The 24,530-nt window shown below is 38.7% G+C and overlaps 1 protein-coding gene across 2 annotated transcripts in view; it reads right to left on the reverse strand.

Annotated features, from left to right (window-relative positions):
* LOC124507831 (cadherin-6) overlaps window positions 1–24,530 on the reverse strand; it is a 50,569-nt gene that overhangs the window by 21,795 nt on the left and 4,244 nt on the right. Inside the window, exons 2-3 of one of the 2 annotated variants that reach the window (XM_047074223.1) lie at window positions 4,200–4,494; window positions 858–977 (exon numbers count right to left, since the gene is read on the reverse strand). In XM_047074223.1, coding sequence (XP_046930179.1) covers window positions 858–977; window positions 4,200–4,494 — 415 coding nt within the window. The remainder of the gene's footprint in view (window positions 1–857; window positions 978–4,199; window positions 4,495–24,530) is intronic. The other variant, XM_047074232.1, reaches the window with a different exon arrangement.

Consider the following 24,530-nt stretch of genomic DNA (forward strand, 5'->3'; position numbering starts at 1 on the left):
TTTCTACTAACAATAATGGATGCTTGGGAAATGTAGAAAAGGAATTCAACTCCTATTATGATAGCAAAAGTATGTGTAGAATTTACCGTACAGCACAGACAATGTTTCCTAAGAAACAATTCATCAGAAGATAGTAGGCTACTTTGTGGATAAAATGCAGAAAAATGAGGTGTTAAAAAAAGAATTCCATTAAGGAATCCACTTTGTTTATTAGGATGCTATCAGCACGAGCTAGACAATGTCATAATAAAATCTTACTGGCTTAACACAGCTAACGTTAATTTTTTGCTCCTGCTCTGAGGAGGCCAGCAAGAAGCTCTGCTGATAGTAACAGACATCCAGGCTGGAGACCAAGGCCAACATTTGTTTCCATCCATGATCACTGTGGCAGGAGGAAAGGAATGTGGATTGTGCACCAGGTCCAAAAGTTCGGCTTGGAAGTGACTTGAATCATTGCCACATATACCGGCCCAAACAAATCTCATGGCTATATCTACCTTTAGAGCAGGGTAGAGAGATGCCAAATAACTAGTAAAAGAAGAATTGGAATATTTGTAAATAGCCCTAATGGCTATCAGGAGGTATTCGTTTTTAGGTTCACTCCAAACTGGAAGAAAAAACTGACATTGTATAAGTTTTCTGAATTTACCCTATATAAGTAAAATGGATGAAACATCCATTGTCAGATTTCTGAATTAAAATGATCTGGATATCATGTTTACAAATATATTGCTGGTAAAATTTGGCAGATGAATCTAAGAATATTCAATTACACTGATTGTTTTTTTAATAAATTGTTTTTATTAAATCAATTAAAATTATGGATTGTAAAAAGAAGATCAAAAAGGAATTCTAACCTGTTTCTGATTCAACTGAAAAATAGGGCTGCCCTTGTAGGATACTATACACAACTTTAGCACTGTTGCCATAAGTTGGATCATCAGCATCAGTTGCGGTGACTTGGACAACAAATGTGCCTGTAATGACAGAAACATGAATTGAAAATAAATCAAGGACCCATGTAGATCCTTGATGCACACACAGATAGAGAAAGCATGATCTTACTTCTGTACAAAAGTATCTTGACAAAGGAGTTGAGAATTTCAGGATGATACTAGTGTTAAAAAGCCTTGGATTTATCGGGACGCCTGGGTGGTTCAGTGGGTTAGGCGTCCGACTGGTTCAGGTCAGGGTCTCACCGCTGGTGAGTTCAAATCCCCACATCAGGCTCTGTGCTGACAGCTTGGAGTCTGCTTCAGGTTCTGTCTCCCTCTCTCTCTGCCCCTCCTCTGCTTGCACTCAGTTTCTTTCTCTCTCTCTCCAATATAAATAAACATTAAAAATTTCTTTAAAAGCCTTTGGCTTCTCATTCTGAAAGAGTGTGATCAACATTTATAAATGTTGTAAGGGTTAGGTTAAAGAGAAGCATGGGATAACCATGACCTTGGGTGGAACCAATTTCAACTAATGTCCAAAGATGAGATTTGATTGGACTCTTGCTATAGTCATTCTTTGAAGTTATCCAGACCTAAGTCAATCAGCATCTTGCATTGCTTTATCTACAGTGATTAGTTTCGGGGTTGTCCAATCATGAGGCCACTTGAGATTTTCTTGGGAATTCTGTGTCATGAGTGCTCTTTCTCCTGGACTGTAATGTGCTGATGTAGGGCCTGTCAATGCAGCAGCTATTTTGTGACCTCAGAGATGCCAGCCTGAGGACAACGCTGAATATGACAGAAAATTTCAGAGAAATAATTGAACCCAAATCAAACCATCTCAAAAGCCCATTTTATTTTTGACCTAAGTATGACTTAAGTCACTAAATACTTTTATTTGTTTAAACTAGTTTGAGTTGGGTTTTCTGTTCAATAAAAGCATCCTAAATGATAAATCTATCTGATAATTCTAAGAGTTTGAAAGATCTTGAAACTTAAAAGAGGTAGTGTTGGATTAAAGAATTATTAGAATACTAGAAAATTCACATCTGGAACCTGTAACTCCAAAAAAATTATTATAATTACATGCACAGAGAAGGCAATGATGTTTTAGATCAGCATTCTTGTTTTAAGGACTGCAGTCACCGAATAACCTTCAAAATATTCCTGACCCCCGTGAAATTCCACACAGATTTTTATGTGTATGCTTACATGTTTATTTCACTGAAGAGAAGATCCATAGATTTTATTGGATTCTCAAAGAGATCTGTGACTTCCAAAAAAGGGTAAGACCTTACTCTGATGAAGATCATCTTATGGCTGACTTTTGATATTCATATCAGATAAACAGTAAGCATACTGTTGGAGTTCTCCTGTCCATGGGAAGGACAGGGAAGTTACGTTCAGGGAATATTAGAAGTTTTACATTGCTTTTGTAATATCTAACCAATCCCGTTTGTTGAACAAATATATTGTACTGTGGTGGATGCTCTGGATGTAACATGTTGGTGCATGAGATCGAACACCCATCCTTGTAATTTGGGAAGGAAGGTGGGGACAAAGCATTATATGACCTCAGAGCAAGAGCTAGTAGTAGTTAACTAACACCCACATTCTTACTTGACATCAATATAAAATTTGAGTGCTTTTATAATATGGTTATCTAGATGTTTTGAGCACCTGTTAGTTGTCAGATATTGTACTGGGGGCTCTGCCCTTGTTTTCTTATTTCATCCTCATGGTAATCCTTAGCTGTTGACATTTATTATTTATTTTTTGTAGATATGAAACTGAAGGATCAGAGACATCAAGATGCTGCTTATTAGTAGAGTTTCAAATTCAGGTCTGTTTGACACCCAAAGCCCATTTATACCACCATGCTGCTATCCCACTTTGTAATGTAGGATTAAGATGCCTTTTTGTATGATAATAATGACGTGTTCATTTATGATAATGGTTAATATGAACATAACTGTACCTGTGTGCAAATTAGAAAGAGCCTTCCCTTTCTTAAGACATGTTACGTCCAGCTGCCCCCAGATATTTGTAATACATACTTAATTCTAACATAGTTCAAAAGTGAATGGCACCCTCTATAGTTGTGGGGGTGACACCTTGCACATCAAATTTTGTTTTCTGGAAACTGTTTTGCTGGGTGGTGCTGATGTTGAGACTATTGCTTATTAATTGTTCCTTACTTTTACCACATAGAGGAAAAATATTTTTTCCTAACAAATCTTCCTCTTAAAAGAGTTTTAATCCCTCTCTTTTGCTTGGCTGATGGTTTGTGATTTTTCTGATGAAACAAAGTGGTTTTAAGTAATGAGACGAGCAGCTTCTTGATGAGAAAGATTTAGATGGTTTACAATCATTTCCATGGATTAGGTTTTTCTAAGTCTTGGAACTGTGACCTAAAATGCCTCTGATATCTGACTCATAGAATTATAGAAGAGTTATTATTAAGTAATTTAGCCCTTTTGAATTTGACACCGAATGAAAATAAAAATAACCCTTTATTCAGGTAGCTTAAAATTTGTCACTGTTTCCCATTAAGTATTTTAATACGGCTAAGAGTGATGTCAGTAGGATTTTTTAAAATTTAAATTGTGTTGACCTCCCAATTTAAGCAAATTAGAAGCATACATATTAACTTTAAAATTGGTAGTAGAATTGTGCACAAAATATTAATTCATCATACTAATGTCATGAAAATCTCTTAATTTCCATCACTTAGTAAAGGATACATCCCCTAAACAACCCCTGCATAATTATGGATTTTTTTTTAAGTTTTCTTTGAGTCTCTTTCCCAAACACATATTTACTTAAAGCAACTGTCATTACTCTCCAGTCTGGAATGTAAACTCAGGCTTTTGTTTCACACTGGAGAGATCCTAACCTCAAGCCAAGTACCAATATGTGCTAAGAGAGGTGGAGAGGGCTGCTGTCTCTCAGCCTGAGGACCAGGGTGGGCACCTGGGGAGGCAGGAAGTAGATGAGATGATATCTCTTTCTTCCTCCTGTTCTTGCCTGACATTTTTTCATCCCTTCATCATTAGAGGAAATGCTGTTTTCTTATAATAAAATGAGACTAGAGTAATATTCGGAAACAGGTGTACTTGTCATAAAGGGATTGTTTGAAATATGATAGTTTTAGAATTTAGCATCTACATTCATTCACCTCAGTAAATTTCACTCCTAGGATTCTTTATTCAGTTGACGTACTAGAGGAGAGACATCACGTGGTTGAAATCACATCTCACTCACCAACATCAGACATTTCGGGAACAGTGGCCGTGTAAACATCCTTGGTAAATATTGGTTCATTGTCATTGATGTCATGGATCTTGATGATGAATTCAGATTCGGGCTCCACGGGTCTCCCTGTCCTTCTGTTTATAGCTTGAGCTCGAAGGATGTAAACAGGTTTTTCTTCCCTGTCCAGCCTCTTGGTGGCCTGTATGTCTCCTGTGTTTTCATTGATAATGAAGAGATCTCCTGCTCCATCTCCTGAAAGGATATATTTAAGTGATCCATCTCCTCTATCCTGGTCTGAATGTAACTAGTGTAGAAAAAAAAAAATTAAAGAAAGTAAAAGTCAAGCATGTGATTCTAAACTGTTTGTCTTGTTAACTTTTATTCATTCTTTTCTGAGGGAGGCAGGTTTGAGGGTTTTTTTTCTTATTGTTTACTTAAATCCTCAATAGTAATGTCATTCATTAATGAATATGTTTCCTTATAATCATAGAAATTTCTAGAACTGGAACAGAGCTTGTAGAAAATGTAGTAATCCTTGTTTTGAAGAAGGGAACACTGAAGTCCAGAGCAATAGCAAAATGCCTAAGGACGTATAAACCTGGTTGGAATGAAACTCTTTTCACTACTTTCCTATTTTCACCATAGCATTCAGATTCTACAAATACACTCTACTGTTCACTTTTATGTATCTGGACATACTAGAGAAGTGACATGCTATGGAGAAAATAATTTTGTTTTTGTTTTGTTTTTGTTTTTTTTTAGAGAGAGAAAGAGCATGTGCTCAGGGGAGAGGGGCAGAGGGGGAGGGAGAGAGAGAGAATCTTTTTTTTTTTAAGTTTATTTATTTTGAGAGCGACAGAGAAAGTGTGAGTGGGGGAGGAGCAGAGAGAGAAGGAGAGAGAGAATTCTGAACAGGCTCCCCACTGTCAGCGCACAGCCCAGCTTGGGCCTCAGTCTCATGAACTGTGAGATCATGACCTGAGCTGAAAGCAAGAGTTGGACGCTTAATCCACTGAGCCACCCAGGAGCCCTAAGGATTTTGGTTTTTGAAACAGAGAGACCGGGGTACATTCTGACTCTATACTTTGCTATCTTGGTGAATTTAGGGAAGCTACTCAATCTCATTGAGTTTCATATGATGGAGTTTATAATCACTTTTCTGGGAAGATGTGATATTTATTTAATTACTTATGAAATTCAACTCAAAGCCTTTGAGAAACATCTTAAGTGTTGCCATGAACAATGCCTTGAAAATCCCTTTACTAGATAATTTACAAGGGCACTTAGAACAAGAACATTTAATACTCAGATTTTCATTTAATATAGGAGAGGATCTTCTAAAAAGTGGAGCCAGACTAAAATGGAATAATCTGCTTTATAAAATAGTGGGTTCCCTTCTCCTGAAGGTAATCAGGCGGAGGCTCTGCTAAGATTAACCATCAGTGAGGGGCACCTGGGTGGCTCAGTCGATTAAGCATCTGACTCCTGATTTCAGTTCAGGTCATGATCTCATGGCTTGTGAGATTGAGCCCCACATCGGACTCTGCCCCGGCAGTGAGGAGCCTGCTTGGGATTCTCTCTCCCTCACTCTCTGCCACTCCCCCACTCACACTCTCTCTGTCTCTCTCAAAATAAATAAACATTAAAAAAAGATTAACTGTCAGTGAAATGGGTCAGGTTAAAGGTTGAATTAAATGAGTGCTAATATACCATTGAAGTGAAAGATAATCATTCTAACTTGGAGAACTCGCCTGTGTTGCCTATCCCAGAGAAGATTTCCAGAGCTTTGAGTTTCTGTTGTGTCTTTGGGTCCCTTTTTCCCACCTTAGTAAAAGTTTAGAAGGTATTTTTCCTAGGTCTTCAGATAAGCTAACTCTATTCACAAATTTTCAAAAATTAAAATTGAGGAGATCTATTTGAAAAGACCAGTTATAAGTATTAGCTGCATACAGACAAGATAGTTTATTGGTAAGGTAGCTAAGCTCTACCTTATTTCAACTCTGTCTAAACATAGTATAGGCTATGTTACAACAGTTATGGCAACGACAGCAACAGGTAAGCCAACTCTGTGTCCTGTTGATGAATACTATACGAAATGCTCAGAATAGTGTCTATAACCACATTTGAAAACAAACTCTCAAGGCAAAAGGGACTTTTAAAATAAGCGAACCCAGCCTTTCTAAAAAATTATATCCCATGGAATATCAATTATCTAAAATGCTGAGAAGGGGTTCTGCGGCCCCATATGTTTGGGGATTACTTCGTTTTTCTGCCTTTTTCTTAGGAGTCACCCAGTGTACATTAACGTATTAAAGGCTGTCACTGCCTCCAGTTTAAAACTGTACTTGACTGTATTTAATCTAGCTTTCCTGGGGGCTCCTGGGTGGCTCAGTCAGGTGAGCATCTGACTTTTGATTTCTGCTTAGGTCATGATCTCATGGTTCGTGGGCTTGAACCTGCATCAGGGTCTGTCTCTCTTCTCTCTCTGCCCGTCCTCTGCTGACTTTCTATGTCTCTCTCAAAATAAATAATCACTTAAAAAAAAACAAACTAGCTTTCCCGAACGTTCTTGCGCAAAGAATCCTTTGTGGGTGTTGGCATTCCCGAGAACAATTTTCTAAGAGACACACTTTGGGAAGCATGAACTAATTGAATCCATCATAACAGAATCAAGAAAATTAACACTCCGGTTTATGTAGTGTTTCCAAAATCATACACCTTGTGTGAAAGAGTCGGAAGATTAGAACTTGAGCACAAGAAGAGGCCCTACAGGTTATTCAGTGCAACCTCCTTGTTTTTAGAGATAGGGAAACTGTGTCCAAAGCCACACAGCTAATGCTAGTTAACAGCAGAGTTTGAGGAAGAGAATATTATTCATACAATTAGTAGCCTTGAAAGCAATTTGGCAGAAATAATGGAAGATGAATGGGAACGGGGAGGAAATTGCTTAGAAGTGAGACAAACGCAATAAGAAATGTAAAACAAAAGAGGACTCCATGATTTGTGTAATGTGATATGCTAAGGAAACGCTGAAACCGTGATTACACAGAAAGAGCCACTGGGGAAAGTTTAACTCTCCATCGTCAAATCCTAATGACTGAAGAGAGCTTTTAAAAGGCTATTTCATTAACTCATGAGTAATGAAACCAACATCACCGCCCATTGGATCTGGCTTCTGGGCAGCCATGGTTAGCAAACCCGGCACTGGGCGAGGTGGGGGGGGGGGGGCACCGCACCAGAGTTCCAAATAGGAGTTGTGCTCGTTCTCTCTCGCTCACCAAGTGTAAGATCATGGCAGCATCAATTAACCTCGCTGAGCCAAGACCCTTATCAATAAAATGAGGATAATAGAACCACAGGACCAGGCTATCATGAAGATCTGATTAGAGACTATGTACAAATACTACGTTAATTCCTATGCGAACATGGAGTAAGAGCACATTTTAAGATACCGTTCCTATTAGCTCCTCATTCAAAATAAGCATGTTTTGGCTCTTATTTTGACTTTGAGAACTTTGTTGTGAGGACTTTGAAAACCCAATTTTATAAACCCATAGTATCTCTAAGGTAAAATCTGTCATCCAAAGCTAGTATTCTTCTACCGGTGGCAGTCGCTGTCTTCCCATGTGATACATTGTATTCTGCATCCCACTAGATTGTAGACGCCCCTCGGCTGGTTCTTTCATCACTCTCGATATGTAATTGTTGCACACTTAGTAGGTGAAGACCACATCTGGTCACAAGATTTATTCAGGTAAAAGTAATCAGAAACTTATTTTTAGCTGTCAGGAGAGACCATTCCGATGACTTATGGAACAAACACCCGAGACGATATAAAAGGGCAGCAGAGACGCCAACGAAGAGTATGAACAGGATTGCTCTGCAGATCCCCATTCTGATTTATCAACATTTGAAAACTGGTGGGAAAATGCATCTCTTTACTCAGGCCTTGTCTGATAATAAAACAATTTAGCCTCATCCCCCTCGAGGTGCAGTGCCTGTGTCTGATACAGTACACGGAGCAGAAACCTCCGGAAGCCTTTGTGTGCTCTTTCCCCGCTTGCCCCTCCTTCCACGCACCTCCCCCGGGGCCAGTTCTTTTCTCTCTTCTTGGGGAAAAGAGGAAACATGAGACATCAGTGCTAGTGAAAGTGATGGTGGCAACCAGACATTAGGGGTTTATTGAGCACTTAGATTTTAATTGGATTTTTTCTTTTGTGATGTCATTCATCATGGCCACTGTAAAAGGCAGAAGTTAAACAACAACAAATAAAAGGTTGTAGGCTGCCCGAGGCATGTTTTTACTAATTTCAGTTTAATGTGGCTGTTCCATTAAGTTTAATCATCTGGCTCACTTTTAACGATTCACCATCAAGTAAAAATTATCCACTTTCCTCAGAAAGTCACATCTCATCTGGGGCTGGCAGGACTTTTTACTACTGTACCTGTAGCATTTTGTTCCAGAAGGAGCTCAGGGCCTTTGTTTTTCCATTGATTTATTATTAAAGTGCAGCACCTTGACAAATAAATACAGGGATTTGGGGTTGCAGACACAGGCCCACAGAGGGTAACGCCAAAGCAGTGCCGGCCTGTTTTTACCTGCTACACGTGCCAGCTCTGAACTTGATTTTGACTCCAATTTGTTTTTTTTAAGTTTATTTATTCATTTAGAGAGAGAGAACTAGCAGGGGAGGGGCAGAGAGAAGGGGGGACAGAGGATCCCAAGCAGGCTCTGTGCTGACAGCAGAGAGCCCAAAGCAGGGCTCGAACTCACAAACTGTGAGATCATGACCTGAGCTGAAGTCGGATGCTTAACTGACTGAGCCACCCAGGTGCCCCTTGACTCCAATTCAAAAGTATAACACTAATTGTGCAGATTTCAGTTTCAGATTTTCAGTCTGTCACTGAGTCGCTGAGTATCTACAACAGCCTGAAAGGGGTCTAGAAAAGGAATTATGTGATTTTTTTTCTGAAATAAAAAATTAGATTATGGCTAATATCTAGAGTGTAGTGCAAATGTGATGTGGCCATTTGAGAAATGTAAAGGTTGACAACTGGAGATGTCACAGCGCAATCAGAACAGTTGTGAAAAGGTGTCTGAAGGGGACTGAGGTGGAGAAACTGGAGTTATGGTGGAGAGAGAGAGAGAGAGAGAGAACAACCTTTTGCTAAATAGATTGAATATTATTTTAAATTAGGAAAATAAGTCTATGATCAAGTTAGGACAAACAGGCTGAACTGAATTCAATATATATATATGTATATATATGTATATGTATATGTATATATATACGTGTGTATATATATATATGTATATATGCATACATCTCTCTACATAATGCATTATACATAATGCTAATGAATATCTTGATATTGTGAAGGCTGTGAAGAGGTTGTTGGGTAGAGTTTATACCAGGAAGAAATTCAACCTTGCTTGAAGTACATAGAAGGGATTAGTAGATTCTGTTTTAGAGATTATAGGGTTAGGTAAACAATATCTTTCAAATTTTATTTTAAAGTTTATTTGTTTATTCTGAGAGAGAGAGAGAGAGAGAGAGAGAGAGAATGAGAGAGAGAATGAAAGAGAGAATGAGAAAGAGAGAGAATGAGAATCCTAGGCAGGCTCTGAGCCTGGTGCGGGACTCCAACTCACAAATTGTGAGATCATGACCTGAATTGAAGTCAGGTGCTCAACTGACTGAGCCACCAGGGTGCCCCCCACAATTTGTGTTTTAAGAAGCCTTCCAGGGGCGGGGGTGCCTGGGTGGCTCAGTCAGGTAAGCATCTGACTTCGGCTCAGGTCATGATCTCGCAGTCAGTGAGTTTGAGTCCCACATCGTGCTCTGTGCTGACAGCTCAGAGCCTGGAGCCTGCTTCTGATTCTGTGTCTCCCTCTCTCTCTGATCCTCCCCCACTCATGCTCTCTCTCTGCCTCTCAAAGATGAATAAATGTTTAAAAAAAAAAAAAAGAAAACGACCTCCAGGTAATTCCGATGAGTGCTGAACGTTGATTACCATTGCCTTAACTAGTATAATAGTTAACAGCATGGACTTGGGCAAGGGAAACACATGGGTGTAGGGATGCCCAGCTGGCTCCGTTGGTGGAGCATGGAACTCTGGATCTCGGGGTTGTGAGTTCAAGCCCCATCTCGGGTGTAGAGATTACATAAAAAAACAAAAAATCTAATTAAAAAAAAAAGAAACAGGTGGAAATGCATGCTGTGTACTAGTCGTGTAACTTGGGAGAACTTACTCTGTGCAAGTCTCAGTTACCTCACCTCTATGATAGGAATCATGATACTTAGTTTACAGGAATGTTGCTCTGAAAATTAATGAAATAATGTATGTAAAATGCTTCGCCGGAGGCCTAACTGAGAAATGCTTCAATAAATTATTCTCGCATCATAAACCTGAGTATTCAGAAGGTGGAAAGATTTGGGTCTGAATTCTGACTTTCCTGTTAATTAACTAAATTAATTAAATTTTCTTAATTTCATTCTGTCATCTATAAGATAGAACTCAGAACAATTAACTTTGCCAGTTATTCCTCCTCTACTTGCCCTTTAAAAGTTGGTAACCCTTAGGCCTATGTCTCGGGTCCTTGTCATTCCATTTCACATATTCTCTCCAGATGAGATCATCTCTCTATTTTTCTGTGTTCAACTATTACCTCTGTGGCCTTGATGCCCAAATCTATTTGAGAGTATCTATACCCCGGGGCCAGTTTCTTGAGACAGAGAGACAAAGGTGCAAGTCTCTTGGACAACTTATGCTCAGTACTTCCCAACTGACTTTATCACCCTCTCTCCAAATCTTCTACTCCTCTGTATGTCCCATCTCTGCAAAGGCGCCATCAGAGAGTCATCCTAGACCTTCGCCTCTGCCTCAATCATCCACATTCATTAGCCACCAAGCCCCTGTAAGTTCTAACTCTTACATATACCTTGACTCACCTACTTGCCTTCATTTCCACCACCATGGTCCAGGTCACTGCCCTTTCTCCTCAGTCTGTTGTAATGACGCCCTCCTAACACACTCAGTCTTACTTCCTCTCAATCTATTTTCCTTTCTGTGACTAGCCCAACTTAAACAATAGCAACACTAATTCTGAAGATGCCATTCTCCTCTAATTAAATCCTCTGGTGTTTTCTCTTTACTCTCAGGATAAAAGTGCTCATCCTCACTCCTTAACGTGGCCTCCAAAGTCCACCATGGTCTCTGCCTCCCTAGTCTCCTCAGCCACCATTCTCTCCCTGACACTCCTTGTTTCAGTGTACTCTTCTTTTTTTTTTTTTTTTTAATTTTTTTTTCAGCGTTTATTTATTTTTGGGACAGAGAGAGACGGAGCATGAACGCGGGAGGGGCAGAGAGAGAGGGAGACACAGAATCGGAAACAGGCTCCAGGCTCTGAGCCATCAGCCCAGAGCCTGATGCGGGGCTCGAACTCACGGACCGCGAGATCGTGACCTGGCTGAAGTCGGACGCTTAACCGACTGCGCCACCCAGGCGCCCCAATTAAATCTTAATACAATAATAAAACCAACTTGTATTGGGTTTGTTGAAAAAACTAGACAAGTTATAAATACATCAAGGACACTGCCCATTATAAGTACACTGAGTGCTGGGACAGAAGTCACCTGTCAAGGGTGAAGAAGCTTCAAGATTCATTCCGCTATATTTCAAATATCATCCTGTTGCAGAAACTAATGGATAATGAAAGGAAAATGCTCCATTTCACATAAACATTGTTCCATAATAAAAATAATTTAACTTTATGAACCAAGGCCATTTAAAAACACATATGGGCCTGAAGGACTGTATGAGATGGTGCATAAAAAAAAGTCACACTTGCCTTATGCAAACTTGCAGTTTAGGCTTGGAAAAACTGACTCACGTAAAAGATACAGAATAAAAGCAGAGATTAGACACTTGAGCACTGTCATTAAGTATTAGGAATAATAAGGTAAGTAAAAAGCCGGAGGATAGCATAGGAGGCACTTGTAAATTGAACAAGGTGGAGTCAGGGAACATGTTCGCTCTTTGATGGTTTATGAAAACTTCTTGGAGAAGGTAGCATTACTGATGGGAGACAAATGACTTAGCATCCAGTATGAGCACGTGGCATGGTTTCAAGGCTCAGTGTAGGAGAAAATCAGAGGAGGCTTTGAGAATGTGCCCGGGGTAATAAAAGCAATAAAGTCAGCTAAAATAGAAACACTCCTTCCCTTGAGTTGCTGGGTCACATATTTTCGCACACGGCACTCAGATGTGCAAGGGAAGATGCAGCTTCCTTATTTATTTATTTTTTTTATAGTTTATCCCTTAAGCTCTAATCCCATTGAGTATTAGGAACTCAATATTAGGTTGAACATCGAGTCAATAATTTAGTGCAATCCAATAACGTCTACCTGATTCAATAATAGAGTCTCTTTAGATAACTCTTTTAGATAAATCTCAGTCTTTCTGGCTTCTGCTTTCTCTCTTTGCCCCTGATCCAGTCCAGGATACCTCCTGGGTGTATAAAGGAGAGAGACTCACATGGTCTGTGTCAGAGGGAAATTTGGGGGCTTTTGGAGCCAAGGGCAGTCCTTGTACTGCCCTCTGGCCCACTGATTTCTAGACAATATCTCATCCATTACTTTCTTCAGTGGCATGTGTGTGTTTTGGCAGGTAGAAACATGATCTCAGTTCTCCAAGATCAAAGGTGAGGAGCTCAATCCTGCCTGCCTCATTGCCATCAGAAACCCCCCTGATGTCTGACTGTGACTCTTCCATTGCCCTTGGCTCCTGTGGTCCTAGCTTACAGGGTTGCTTTGTCTCTGATAGGTACCATCTATGGTATCATCCACTTCTTTCTTGCCCTGGAGAAACCCAGGAAGTCTGAGAGCTAAAAGGGGGCTTCTCCTTCACCACATGATTGCCCCAAATGGGAATGGACAAAAACCACTCTGCTTTTACCTTTAACTCACAAACTTGCCACTGCTGCCTGGGAACTTCAGATATAATGTCAAGGCCATAGAAAGGACTTCAGGGGCGCCTGGGTGGCTCAGTTGGTTGAGCACTGACTTCGGTCAGGTCATGATCTCACAGTTCATGGGTTCGAGCCCTGCATTGGGCTCTGTGCTGACAGCTCAGAGCCTGGAGCCTGCTTTGGATTCTGCGTCTCCCTCTCTCTCTCTCTCTCTGCCCCTCCCCCACTTGTGCTTTGTCTCTGTCTCTCAAAAATAAACATTTAAAAAAAATTTAAAAAAAAAAGAAGAAAAGAAAGGACTTCAGATACATATAGGACTGTGTGTTTGTATGTTTAATAGCCAGGACTGTGAAATTCCTCCCTTGGCTTTAGGAATACACCCACCAAAACAGTTTTGGTGGGAGGAAGAGCCAATTCCCATCCTTAAATCAAGAAGACAATGGGAGTGGAAGCATGATATGCAGTCCGGAGCCTGGCACCAATAATTTTTGGTGACTATATTTATAAATGGAATTCATGAGTTTTATTCTAGTTGGTTAGGCCCCTCTCTTGATACATTAAATGGGCTCTAAAGGAATCTAGAAAATCTCTTTTTCTCTGACAAAACCTAGGATCAAGCTGCCTCCATATCCCATGTTCTTTTTCAAGTATACTATGTTTCCTCTTATAACGACCTTAAAAATTATACTCTATAAAATATAAATAACTTGATTGATTTTTATAGCGGTGGACATATTTTATCTTTAAAGCATCCTCTTATATAATTCATCATTTGGCAACTGGTCTGGCTGCGATTTGGGAAAATAATAATAGCCATTTATTAAGCCCGTTCTGTGGGCCAGGAAATGTGCTGAAATCATTACATAGATTATATAGATGTATATCATGACACTCTTCATATTTCCTCCTAACTGATGAGGAAACCAAGGCAAGATAAGAGTTAGGTAATTTCTTGGCATCATACAACCAACATGAGTCCAGATGATCTGATACCACAGTGTCTTATGTTAACCACAACAAAAATATTATCTCCAGATGTTTACATTCAGATATATGAACCATTCATTAAAGGATTACTCTGTACCAAACTGTATTTTAAGAGCTGAGTAACAAAGATCTAATTCAGGATTTTTAACCTCTGCACTATTGACATTTTGTGTTGAGTAACTCTCTGTAGTGGGACCTAGACTATGCATTGTAGGGTTTTTAGCAGCACTCCTGGCTCCTACCCACCAGATGCCTATAGGACGTTTCAAGTTACAACAACCAAAGAGGTCTCCAGATGTTGTCAAGTGTCCACTGGGGTACAAATTGCCTCCATTGAGAACCACTGATTGAATTCTGTCTACCTATTTGTCCGTCCATCTATTATCTATCATCTTTCTGTCTTTCCATTTTTTCTCATTGTGTACATTGTTATGCTTAAAATACATTCAAATAATACCATAAAGATTCTGCATTTGCAGAGATGCCACACGACCCCACTCAATTCAATCTTTTATCTTTTGTTAGGTTTAATAACCATTGAAACAGACCTTGTGTTACGTGGAGGAGAATTTCTGACAAAGTGCTAAAAGCAAAAGAACTTTAAATTTAAACTCAGGAGAAATTTATTAATTCCCTTGACATTTATCTTTTACACTCAATACCTTGAATTTAATGTCAAAAGTACCAGAGCAACTATAAAATGAATAAAACTTGAGTGCTATAATAGTTGTGGTAGGCAGAATAATAGCTCTCCCAAAGATGTGTATGTCCTAATTCCTGGAACTAGTGACTATGTTACCTTATCTGGCAAAAAGGAGTTTACAGATGTGATGAAGATAGAGATTTTTAGATAGGGAGATTACCTTAGATTGTCCAGGAGAGACTAATGTAATCACCAGGGTCCTTATCAGGGAAAGAGGTGGGGGAGAGTTGGAGTCAGAGATGGAAAGGTGGAGCACAGGTCAGTGTGTTGTGTGTGTGTGTGTGTGTGTGTGTGTGTGAGAGAGAGAGAGAGAGAGAGAGAGAGACAGAGAGACAGAGAAAGAGACAGAGAGAATAGAGAGAGAGAGAGATTTGAAAATGATAGGCTGCTGACTTTGAAGATGGAGGAGGAGACTATGAACCAAGGGACACAGGCAGCCTCTACAAGCTCAAAAAGGCAGGGAAATGGACCCTTTTCTGGAGTCCCCAGAAGGACACCTAGCAGACACCTTGATTTTAGCTCAGTAAAACCCATTTCAGACTTCTGACCTCCAGAATTGTAAGCTAATAAGTTTGTACTGTTAAGCCACTAAGCGTGTGGTAATTTGTTTCTGCAGCCATAGGAAACTAAGGCGGTAGTTCCTTACCTTTAGAATTCAAGGTGAGTTGAGCCTGAATGCGGTCCCTCAAGAATCCCAGCCAAGAGTGGAGAACACTCACTTTTGGTGAGCACTTAATATGTGTCAGGTACCGCAAGAATGCTCAACAATTACTTCTCATAACAGCTCCAGGAGCTAACCTTTATTTTCTCAATTTATTTTTCAGAGAAACTGAGGTCAGAGAGGTTAAGGAACTTACCCAAAGTTAAGGACATGGCAAGGAAGGATACCAAGATCTGCCTGACTCCAGTGTCTGTGCTAATTCACACCAGAGCCTGCTGCCAAACGGCACTCCCCATGATGATTACAAACGTTTCTGGATTCATTGTATTTATTATATTAGACCCCAGGCTAAGTTGTTTGTAAATTCTATTGGCACAAATGATACAAACTGTAATATGTGTTATTGTTCATTTGGGATTTATCAATTAAACAAATGCCTTTTGGTTTATTCACTGCATGAAGTTATTTCCCCAAAAAGGCATTGTTTACTGCCTTTGGCTTGGCTCTGGACGTCCAAGGTCTTTGGCAGACTGGGACATTAGTCTCAGCTCCTGCTTAGTCTAACATTTTCATTTTCAAAAAGCCAGTGGTAAATCAAGCTGAGAGCCAGATACCCAGTCAAAAATTGATTTAGTAAGGCACGGCAACTCACCAGTTACAATCCTACCTTTTTGCCTTACGGTGCAATCTCTTTAGTAATTGCCAAATCTAAGGACACATGCGCATGCACACACACACACACACACACACACACACACACGTTCCTAGTGCCCCTCTCTTATTTTCCCTCTCACTCCAACACATACACTTTGGAGGAAAATATTAATACATAAATGCAGGCATTTGAGACATGATGATTCAAATGGCAGAAATTTTTAAAATTATGTTTCTCAGTAGCCAATGGACTTTTCCCAAAATGTGTTTCTCTTCAAAGGTAAAAAATATATTGGATATAATATTCTTATATTGACTCCTAGGATCTAAAAAGTTAAAGTTATATCTTTATAAAACAGTTTGCTTGAGAGAGGGACTATTTTTCTGTTCAAATTCTTAACTCTCAAGAATCCTGTATGTAGTCAATAAATAAAAGACTGAACTGAATTCCATAACCTGCTCATATAACTCAGGTGAGTGATTCTAGGAGAGGAAATTATGAGCTCATTTGTTTATTATTTTTCTTGGATGGGAACAAGCTTATAAGTTATGATTTGAACACTTTTTCTTTTTCTTTTTTTCCTCTTTCTTTCTTTCTTTCTTTCTTTCTTTCTTTCTTTCTTTCTTCTTTCTTTCTCTCTTCTTCTTGCTTTAAGGGAACAATGAAGCAATCAAGAAAGAGAAATGTGTACTGTCTGGATGGCCACACTGGGGAAACTGTTCTCACGGTTAGTGCTGTGCTCATAGAGCTCCAACTCCTAAGCATTTATGTGATTGTTTTATTTGCCTACATGTCTGAAATACTTTCTGCTACCCCAGTATCTTCATAATGTATAAGGGAAGAGTATTAGTCTCAATCACATCAAAAAGGCTGGACTCCAGCCCCAGCTTTGGCACTCTGCTGATAGTGACACTGGTCTCTTAAACCCTCTGGGACTGTTTTGTCATCCCAAAAGGATTTAATCCTGCCTAACTGGAAATGTGCTTATGCGGTCATTCAAAGGGTGCTTGTATGCTGAAGCACTTCATAAACCATAGCACCTGCTAAAAATATAAGAAAACATTATCATTGCTCTTTCTCTCATTACAAATTTTCTGCCTGCCAAGGAGTGATTTCTTTGTGTTGTGTCTTCTATTCTGTCTCTCCCCTTTCTTTAGAAATTACTTGATGGTTTGCCATCATAGTAAGGTTCCAACTACTGCATTATCATTTTAAAACTCAAGAAAGTGACGTGTAGACTGTTGAAAGGGAGATAAAATGGAATATAATACTACCACGCAAATTGACCAAGTCACTTAATTTTCTTGATTTGGTTTTAAAACTGTTTTCCTTTAAGAAGCGGGTGGATAGGTGATCACCAAAATCATAGCCTTTGCACAAGTTAAATAGCTCCTCCCTTTTTATTCTTTTTTCATAATACGCATAGTTGGGAAGCTGGACAGAACACTCAAGATACAAATCAACTCATTACAAGGAGAATTTTTTTCTTTTCTTTTTACTGTATCCATATAAGAAGGTGGATGCTGAGGCTAATCATTTCACAGTATATGTAAATCAAACCATCATGCCTTACACCTGAAACTTAGTGATGTATGTCAATTATTTCAGTAAAAGTGGAGAAAAAAAGATACACTAGGGTAGGAAGGTAATTTTTTTTAATGTTTATTTATTTTTGAGAGAGAGAGGGAGTGTGAGAGCGAGCGGGGGAGGGACAAAGAAAGAGGGAGACACAGAATCCGAAACAGGCTCCAGGCTCCAAGCTGTCAGCACAGAACCTGACATGGGGCTGAAACTCACAAACTGTGAGATCATGACCCGAGCCGGTCAGAGGCTTACCTGACTGAGCCACCCAGGCGCCCCCAGGGAGGTAATTTTTTATAGTCCATTCTGCTTTACTTGATTTCTAAAGGGAAAGTTTGCTTTCCAGAGGGTATTTACCCTAAGTGAGGGGGAGAGAGGGGCAAGAAGCCTTAGGCTATAGATTAAGTAAGGAAATGAGCCAGAATCTTACGCTTCACAATTTGTGGAAAGAAAATAATAAAACATGCTAAAATTTTGCATAACTCTATGTAAAAGCAGACTTTATTTTGCATCTTCTCTTTCCTGTTTCTCTTCTGAATTATACTCATATAAATAGTAGAAAGAGTTAAGATGAGATTACTTTCCAGAAATGATTGTTTTTCCTCCAAGAACTCAAAATATGTTGATTAGGAGAATGTATAGTTGGTAAAAAAAAATTAGTCATTATATAGAATTTTTCTCTCCCTGTATTTTCACATTTTTCTCCATAGTTGATTTTTATGTGAATTGTTGCAATCAACATTTTCAGGTCTTAAATGACTTCTTTTTTACCAGGCACTTGAATTGTCTGCACAATGTAGTTTCCTAGGAATTTTAAGAAAAATGTGCTTTCTATTGGTCAACTCTTGCCTTTCCCCATTCTGTTTCAAACTTTCTTCTACTGAGACCCTACATGATGTCTGGTTTTCATTTGTAAAGGTCTTAAAAGAACCAACTTTTATGCTATATTATTATTTGCTGTGTCTTCCCTTTTTATCTTTCTTGTTTATGCACATACAACTGTGTTGTCTTCAGTTTCTCTGGCTTGCACTAAGGTACCTTGAACTTTTTTCCTATTATATCATAAAATGTTTGTGTCATTTTGATGTGAAATTTCCAGAGGTAGCTTCCATGGAAAGACATACTAAATTTGGTTTATATGTTTACTACCTAATATATCCTTGAACTTTAAAGACTTTAGATTTTCAGTTGTCAACCCAATGACAGAAAGCACTATCAGTGATATCCATATCAAACCATGCACACCTATAAACTGGGAAACACTTTTAAATTACATGGCAGGTTTTTATCTCTTCCGTCATTGCAGCTTAATTCAAGTAATATTTGTCTGTTTCTATGGTGCAAATCTGTCCCAGGCACTTTTAAGGACACAAAGATGAATAAAACATGTAGGCTAGGGTCTTGCAGATTTTACCAAGATACAAGTACGTGAAGATTTAAATTAAATATCTAAAGTACTAATTGAAAGAGGAGTCCTGGGACTCAATATAAAACACTACTCAATATACTGAAGGTCAAAGTTGAACTTTAAACAAAGAATTAATTATTTTGCTCTTAAAAAGGTGAAGCATTCAGGGTAAGAAATTAAATCAAGAGTGATGTTTCCCTCAGTAAAACTTTGGTTCAATACTATAAGGAGATTATAATATTAACTCCAACCTAACAACTTAATTATGACTACCAACTTAAAACTTGAGTATTCTTTAAGTGCATTCATTTTTTGCATTGCTGGATGCATTAAAGTTTGTATTGGAAAAAATAACGACACCCGATCAGAGTCTTAACATTTCGCAGCAATTTAAATAATATTAACTCCAAATTGTGGTGTAAAGTGATGATGTTTTCAAATGAAATAATAAATTGCCTTAATAGGAGGGTCTACAGAAGTTACCAGGATCATCAAATAATGGGACTTGTAGTGCACATTTTATTTTTAGTTTGGTTGGGATAATAAAGAAGACTTCGTATTTTTATGTATGCGTAGTTCTCTGAACTGTTGGTGATGAGTCATTTCTGCAGCTGCCTTAGCTGCTTGGCACCATCTCCTGGCCCATAATACTTGACTTCACAGAAGGAGACTGCACATTAGCGGGATAATCCCCTGGGCACCTTTGGTTCTTCCTTTTCTTCACTGTTCCTGTTCTTTGAAGGCTCACTGGATTGCAGCGTGCCTTTCCTTCTTCCATGGTCTTCCCTTTGTGAGTAGGATGTGCCAGACCCCGTTCTAGGCCCTTTCTGTGTATTAATTTATTTAATCCTCACCTCAATAACTTTCTTACTCCTTCATGTAACAGTTGAAGAAATGGGGAACAGGGAGGTTAAATAACTTGCCCTGTATTACCCAGGTGGTCACCGTGGAGCTGGGGCTCAGACACAGGCAGCCTCCTTTGCTATTAACTTTACACTCTCTAGTGCATAATTGTTGAATGAATGAAAAGCATTTCTCTCCAAATGTATTCAAAAATGTCAAAGCCGAGATAACTTCTTCAATTGCCTTCTTAACTCCAATCTCTGTTCCCTCTAGTCAGCATTAAATCCCACATGCAGAGTGATATTTCAGGCTTTTTGTTATGCCCCCATTACTGCCCTCAGGTCTTCTAAAACATACTAATTCACCTAAAATATTTATTCATATATTTCACACATGTATACATTTTAATCTTCTAAAATGCCTCTTTGTGTGTGTGTATGTGTGTGTGTGTGTATTCTTTGTGAATGGAAAGCTGGAAGCAATTATAACTATATTCCTGGTGAATTATTTTGGCATGCTGCTTTTCTTTTTATTTCACATCACATAATTTCAAATTTGATTCCTCATATTGCCCTTTGAGAGTATCTATTCCTTCTACTTATTTATCAGTAATAGCAATAAGAAAAAAACCTCTTTGTCTTACGGGGAATTCTTTACTTTCTTTCAACCTCCTCTTTAATTCCAGACAGAAAGCTAGGTTTGCAAAGAATATTGATATATTTTAGCCTACTTATGAGGATTATATTATGTTGTCATTTTAATAATTGACAACGTAAAAGCTTATAGGAAAGTGGAATTTGCTAGTAGTGGCCAAATCTATACACAAAGAGATGCCTTCTTGAGATTCCAATGACACATTAACATCCATACATAATCTCTAAATTTCATAAAGGTTATCAAAGGCAGAACCCCTGTCAAAAACTTGTTTATTTTTGATAAAAGAGAGAACATAAGGAAGGTATCTTTTAATTTTGACAAGAGATGGAAGGCCTTCTAAAAGTTAAACTTATAATTCTGCTTACAATATATATGTCCTTGGCTTCTCATATTTAAATGAATGTGCCAGTTCTGTCATTCAAATCAATGGTAATGAAAAAAAATCAGTGGTTTAAGTATCTTTTTACTGTTGATTACCAATAAGTCAAGAATATTTATCTGATTTTTGGAATAAAATTCAGTCAAAATGATAATTAAGGATTTTGATTTGAAAAGAAATGTAAACTGCGGTGTTGGCGTTTTGCATATTCATATTTCCATCTGCTACGGTGGACCCATAATATGACAAAAAACAAAGAATTCTGCTGCAAATCAAGTGTTTATATTGTTTAATAATAGTACAAACAAGTAAGGTAATGAGTAAACAAATACTTAGCCATGTCTATAATATAGATTGGAGGGGATCTGTTATAATGAACATGTAGCATCTCTATAACCTTCTAACAACCTCTAGATCTGTTCGACTTGTGGAGTACGGAGGTAAAATAGCTCAGTGGGAACAAAAAGGACCTGAATCCTTAACTCTCTCGTATTCACCTTGATCCCTCCATTTCGTTCAACAAATTGAATTGCCAGCAGGAGGACATAGGATTCCACAGACATAATGACGTGGAAGTTGGAGGATTTGGGATTGGGTCCTTCTTTGTCTTTCTATATTTTACTCTACTTGCGTGACCCAGGCAATTGAACAGTTGCCTTTGGGTTTATGACCAAGGTCAGACATTCTAACTGTGCTGTTCTCCACACGAGCGACTATGTGGAGAGTTTAAGATTCAGAAAGAGAACTGCTGTTACACAGGACATCTTAGCATCAAATAGCAAATTGAGGGGCGCCTGGGTGGCGCAGTCGGTTAAGCGTCCGACTTCAGCCAGGTCACGATCTCGCGGTCCGTGAGTTCGAGCCCCGCGTCGGGCTCTGGGCTGATGGCTCAGAGCCTGGAGCCTGTTTCCGATTCTGTGTCCCCCTCTCTCTCTGCCCCTCGCCCGTTCATGCTCTGTCTCTCTCTGTCCCAAAAATAAATAAACGTTGAAAAAAATTAAAAAAAAAAATAGCAAATTGAAGCTTTTGTCATTAAGAAAGGGAAATCAGTTGGTGACAGGGAAACACAATGAGGATTACTGCCAATATTGGCAGTTGGGAAGTTACTTTTGAAACATTTTTAAAAAGTACATTCAACCAGCGAGTGCACGGTCTCTTAAATACACTAACCAATTGAAATATAAAAATGTTAAATGGCTGAACATTAAATTTAAATGATGAAGAAGAAAGATGTGCCCAAGGCACTTGTCCTGACTCAGGGAGAAAAGATTATTGCAGGTCATTGAACCAGAATAGAAGTTTAGAGAAGGTTATCAAGGGAAATAAAAAGAAAAGACACATTTTCATCACAATGACCAAAAAGACTGCTAATTGCATATCTAATTTTAAAATGCTCACATGTAACTATTTTGAATATCACTGATGTATTCTGAAAATTAAAATCAAGGAAAAGTAAAAGCATTGTGCATTATAATAATGCAAACATATTTGTGTAGCTCTTTGAAACTAGTCTTAACATTTTTTTTTCCTCTCTACCCTTGGGTTTCACACAGCAGGTTCTCAGCAGATATTTGTGGTATTGAGCCAGACGCAATCACTGAATGCCAAAGCGTGTTCTGGGAATGTTTTTTCATTTGCTCCTTGCAATGGCTCTGTGAAGTAGTGGATGTACAGGGGAAGGAAAATAACTGAGCTGTTACGAGGTCAGACAGACACTGACCACCAAGTCTAGCAGGCAAATACTTGAGTGCTCTGAGCCTTGGTTTACTCATATGTAAGACAGGGATCTAAATCGCATCTAGTCTGTAGGGTTGTTGTGAGCTTCCAAGGAGTTAATACATCTGAAGCAGTGAGCAGCGTGTCTGGAACAAAGTAAGGCTCAGTAAATGTTAGCTGTGACGATGCTTTAATCTGATGCTGCTGTTTCAAGCGGCAGTCGTTAAATGGCTTCTCTGAATCACCTGTCAAATTAGCGCGAGGAGGTTTCTGCTCTTCAATTTATGATCTTTTCAGAAAAAAATTGGAATACAAGAAAGCAATATTTTAATGATAGCATCTTTTAAATGGTCTTTCAGAATGAGTATAATATTGCTTCATGTTTACTGAATTTGGATCATGTAATTATAGGAATAAATAATTGTTCATTCCTAATTTTAAAGGTGTGTATGGCTGACACTTTTATTTTTATGGGCCGTTAAAACATTACTGTCTAATTATCCTGAGACTAGTGGCTTTACTGAATTGGGTAGACATTAATTTTAAGGACTCAAGAGAAAGGCATGTTAGGAAGACCTGTACATTAGAACCTCAAGTAGAACCCAAATTTTCATGGTGTTTAAAAAAGCACAACATATCTATTTTTGGTGGGGGGGAAACTCCACAAGAGAAAACCATCATCACCTTCCAAAAAGGTAACATCAGAAAATATCTATGAAAATACACAGCTTGTCAAATTTCATAAAAACAGATCTCCTGGTATGCTACTAAAAATAGAAGCTTCTAATGGAGCTTCATCTTATGTATACACTATGTGGAAGGAGAGGATAGAGAACACTGTGAAGAACAAAATGGAGGAGACAGGGAATTAAACACTGTTGTGGACTGTTTAATGAGCAGGTGCAAATCTTCTGCCTAAAACTGTGCAAAGGTCTGAGCTTGAAATATATTCATCTTTGTATTAATGATTGGCCGCATCTTCAAAATCTAATCTATCTCTGCTATGTTCTTCTTTTCTTATTGAACCTAATCTTAGACTATATGTGAATCATCACCAAGGAATTGCTACATTATATAAAGCTGGCAGGAGGGGTGTAGGGTTTTCTGAAAATGTGGAATTACAATGTTTCCCCCTTATTTTTCTATTAAGTTTACATAAGCCAAAGATAACCCAGATGGATATCCTATAAAAGCAAATACTCTTCCTGTTCCCCCTTGACATGAAAACATGTATCACTTTCCATTTTGCCAGCATTGGTGACATTTCCACTCTCCTGACTGTCCAGTCTTGAAATCTCTGTCTCTCTTTTGGCTTCTGCATCTAATTAATTGGGAAGTCCTGCTAATTCTCCCTCTGAGGTATGAGCTCACACCTGCTGTTCCTTTAAGAGTGCTTCCAATATTATCACCTCCTTTAGAAAGCTCTACTGAGCCCCACGCCCAGTTGGCTCCTCTCCTTCATAGTTCCATAGTACTTTCTAGAGGCCCATTTTATCACTGAACTTGCCACGTTTTGTTATAGTCATTGCCAGTGATAATGCTGCGAACTGAAGCAGTGGTTGTCAAATTCCGCCACATATTAGAATCATAAACAATTAAAAACCAACTCAGTCAGAATTTCGGGGTAGGTGAGACCCTGGCCTAAGCATTTTTAAAAGCAGCACTTTTCAAATGTTAATATGCATACAATTCACCGGGGATCTTGTTGAAATGTAGATTACGATTCAGTAGATCTCAGGTGGGGCCCCAAGAGTCTGCATTTCTAACAAGCTCCCAGGT

Source organism: Lynx rufus, unplaced genomic scaffold, assembly GCF_022079265.1.
Source record: "Lynx rufus isolate CCGP_SWC_20201006 ecotype Redwood Valley unplaced genomic scaffold, mLynRuf1.p SCAF_1, whole genome shotgun sequence".
NCBI classification, from domain to species: Eukaryota; Metazoa; Chordata; class Mammalia; order Carnivora; family Felidae; genus Lynx; species Lynx rufus.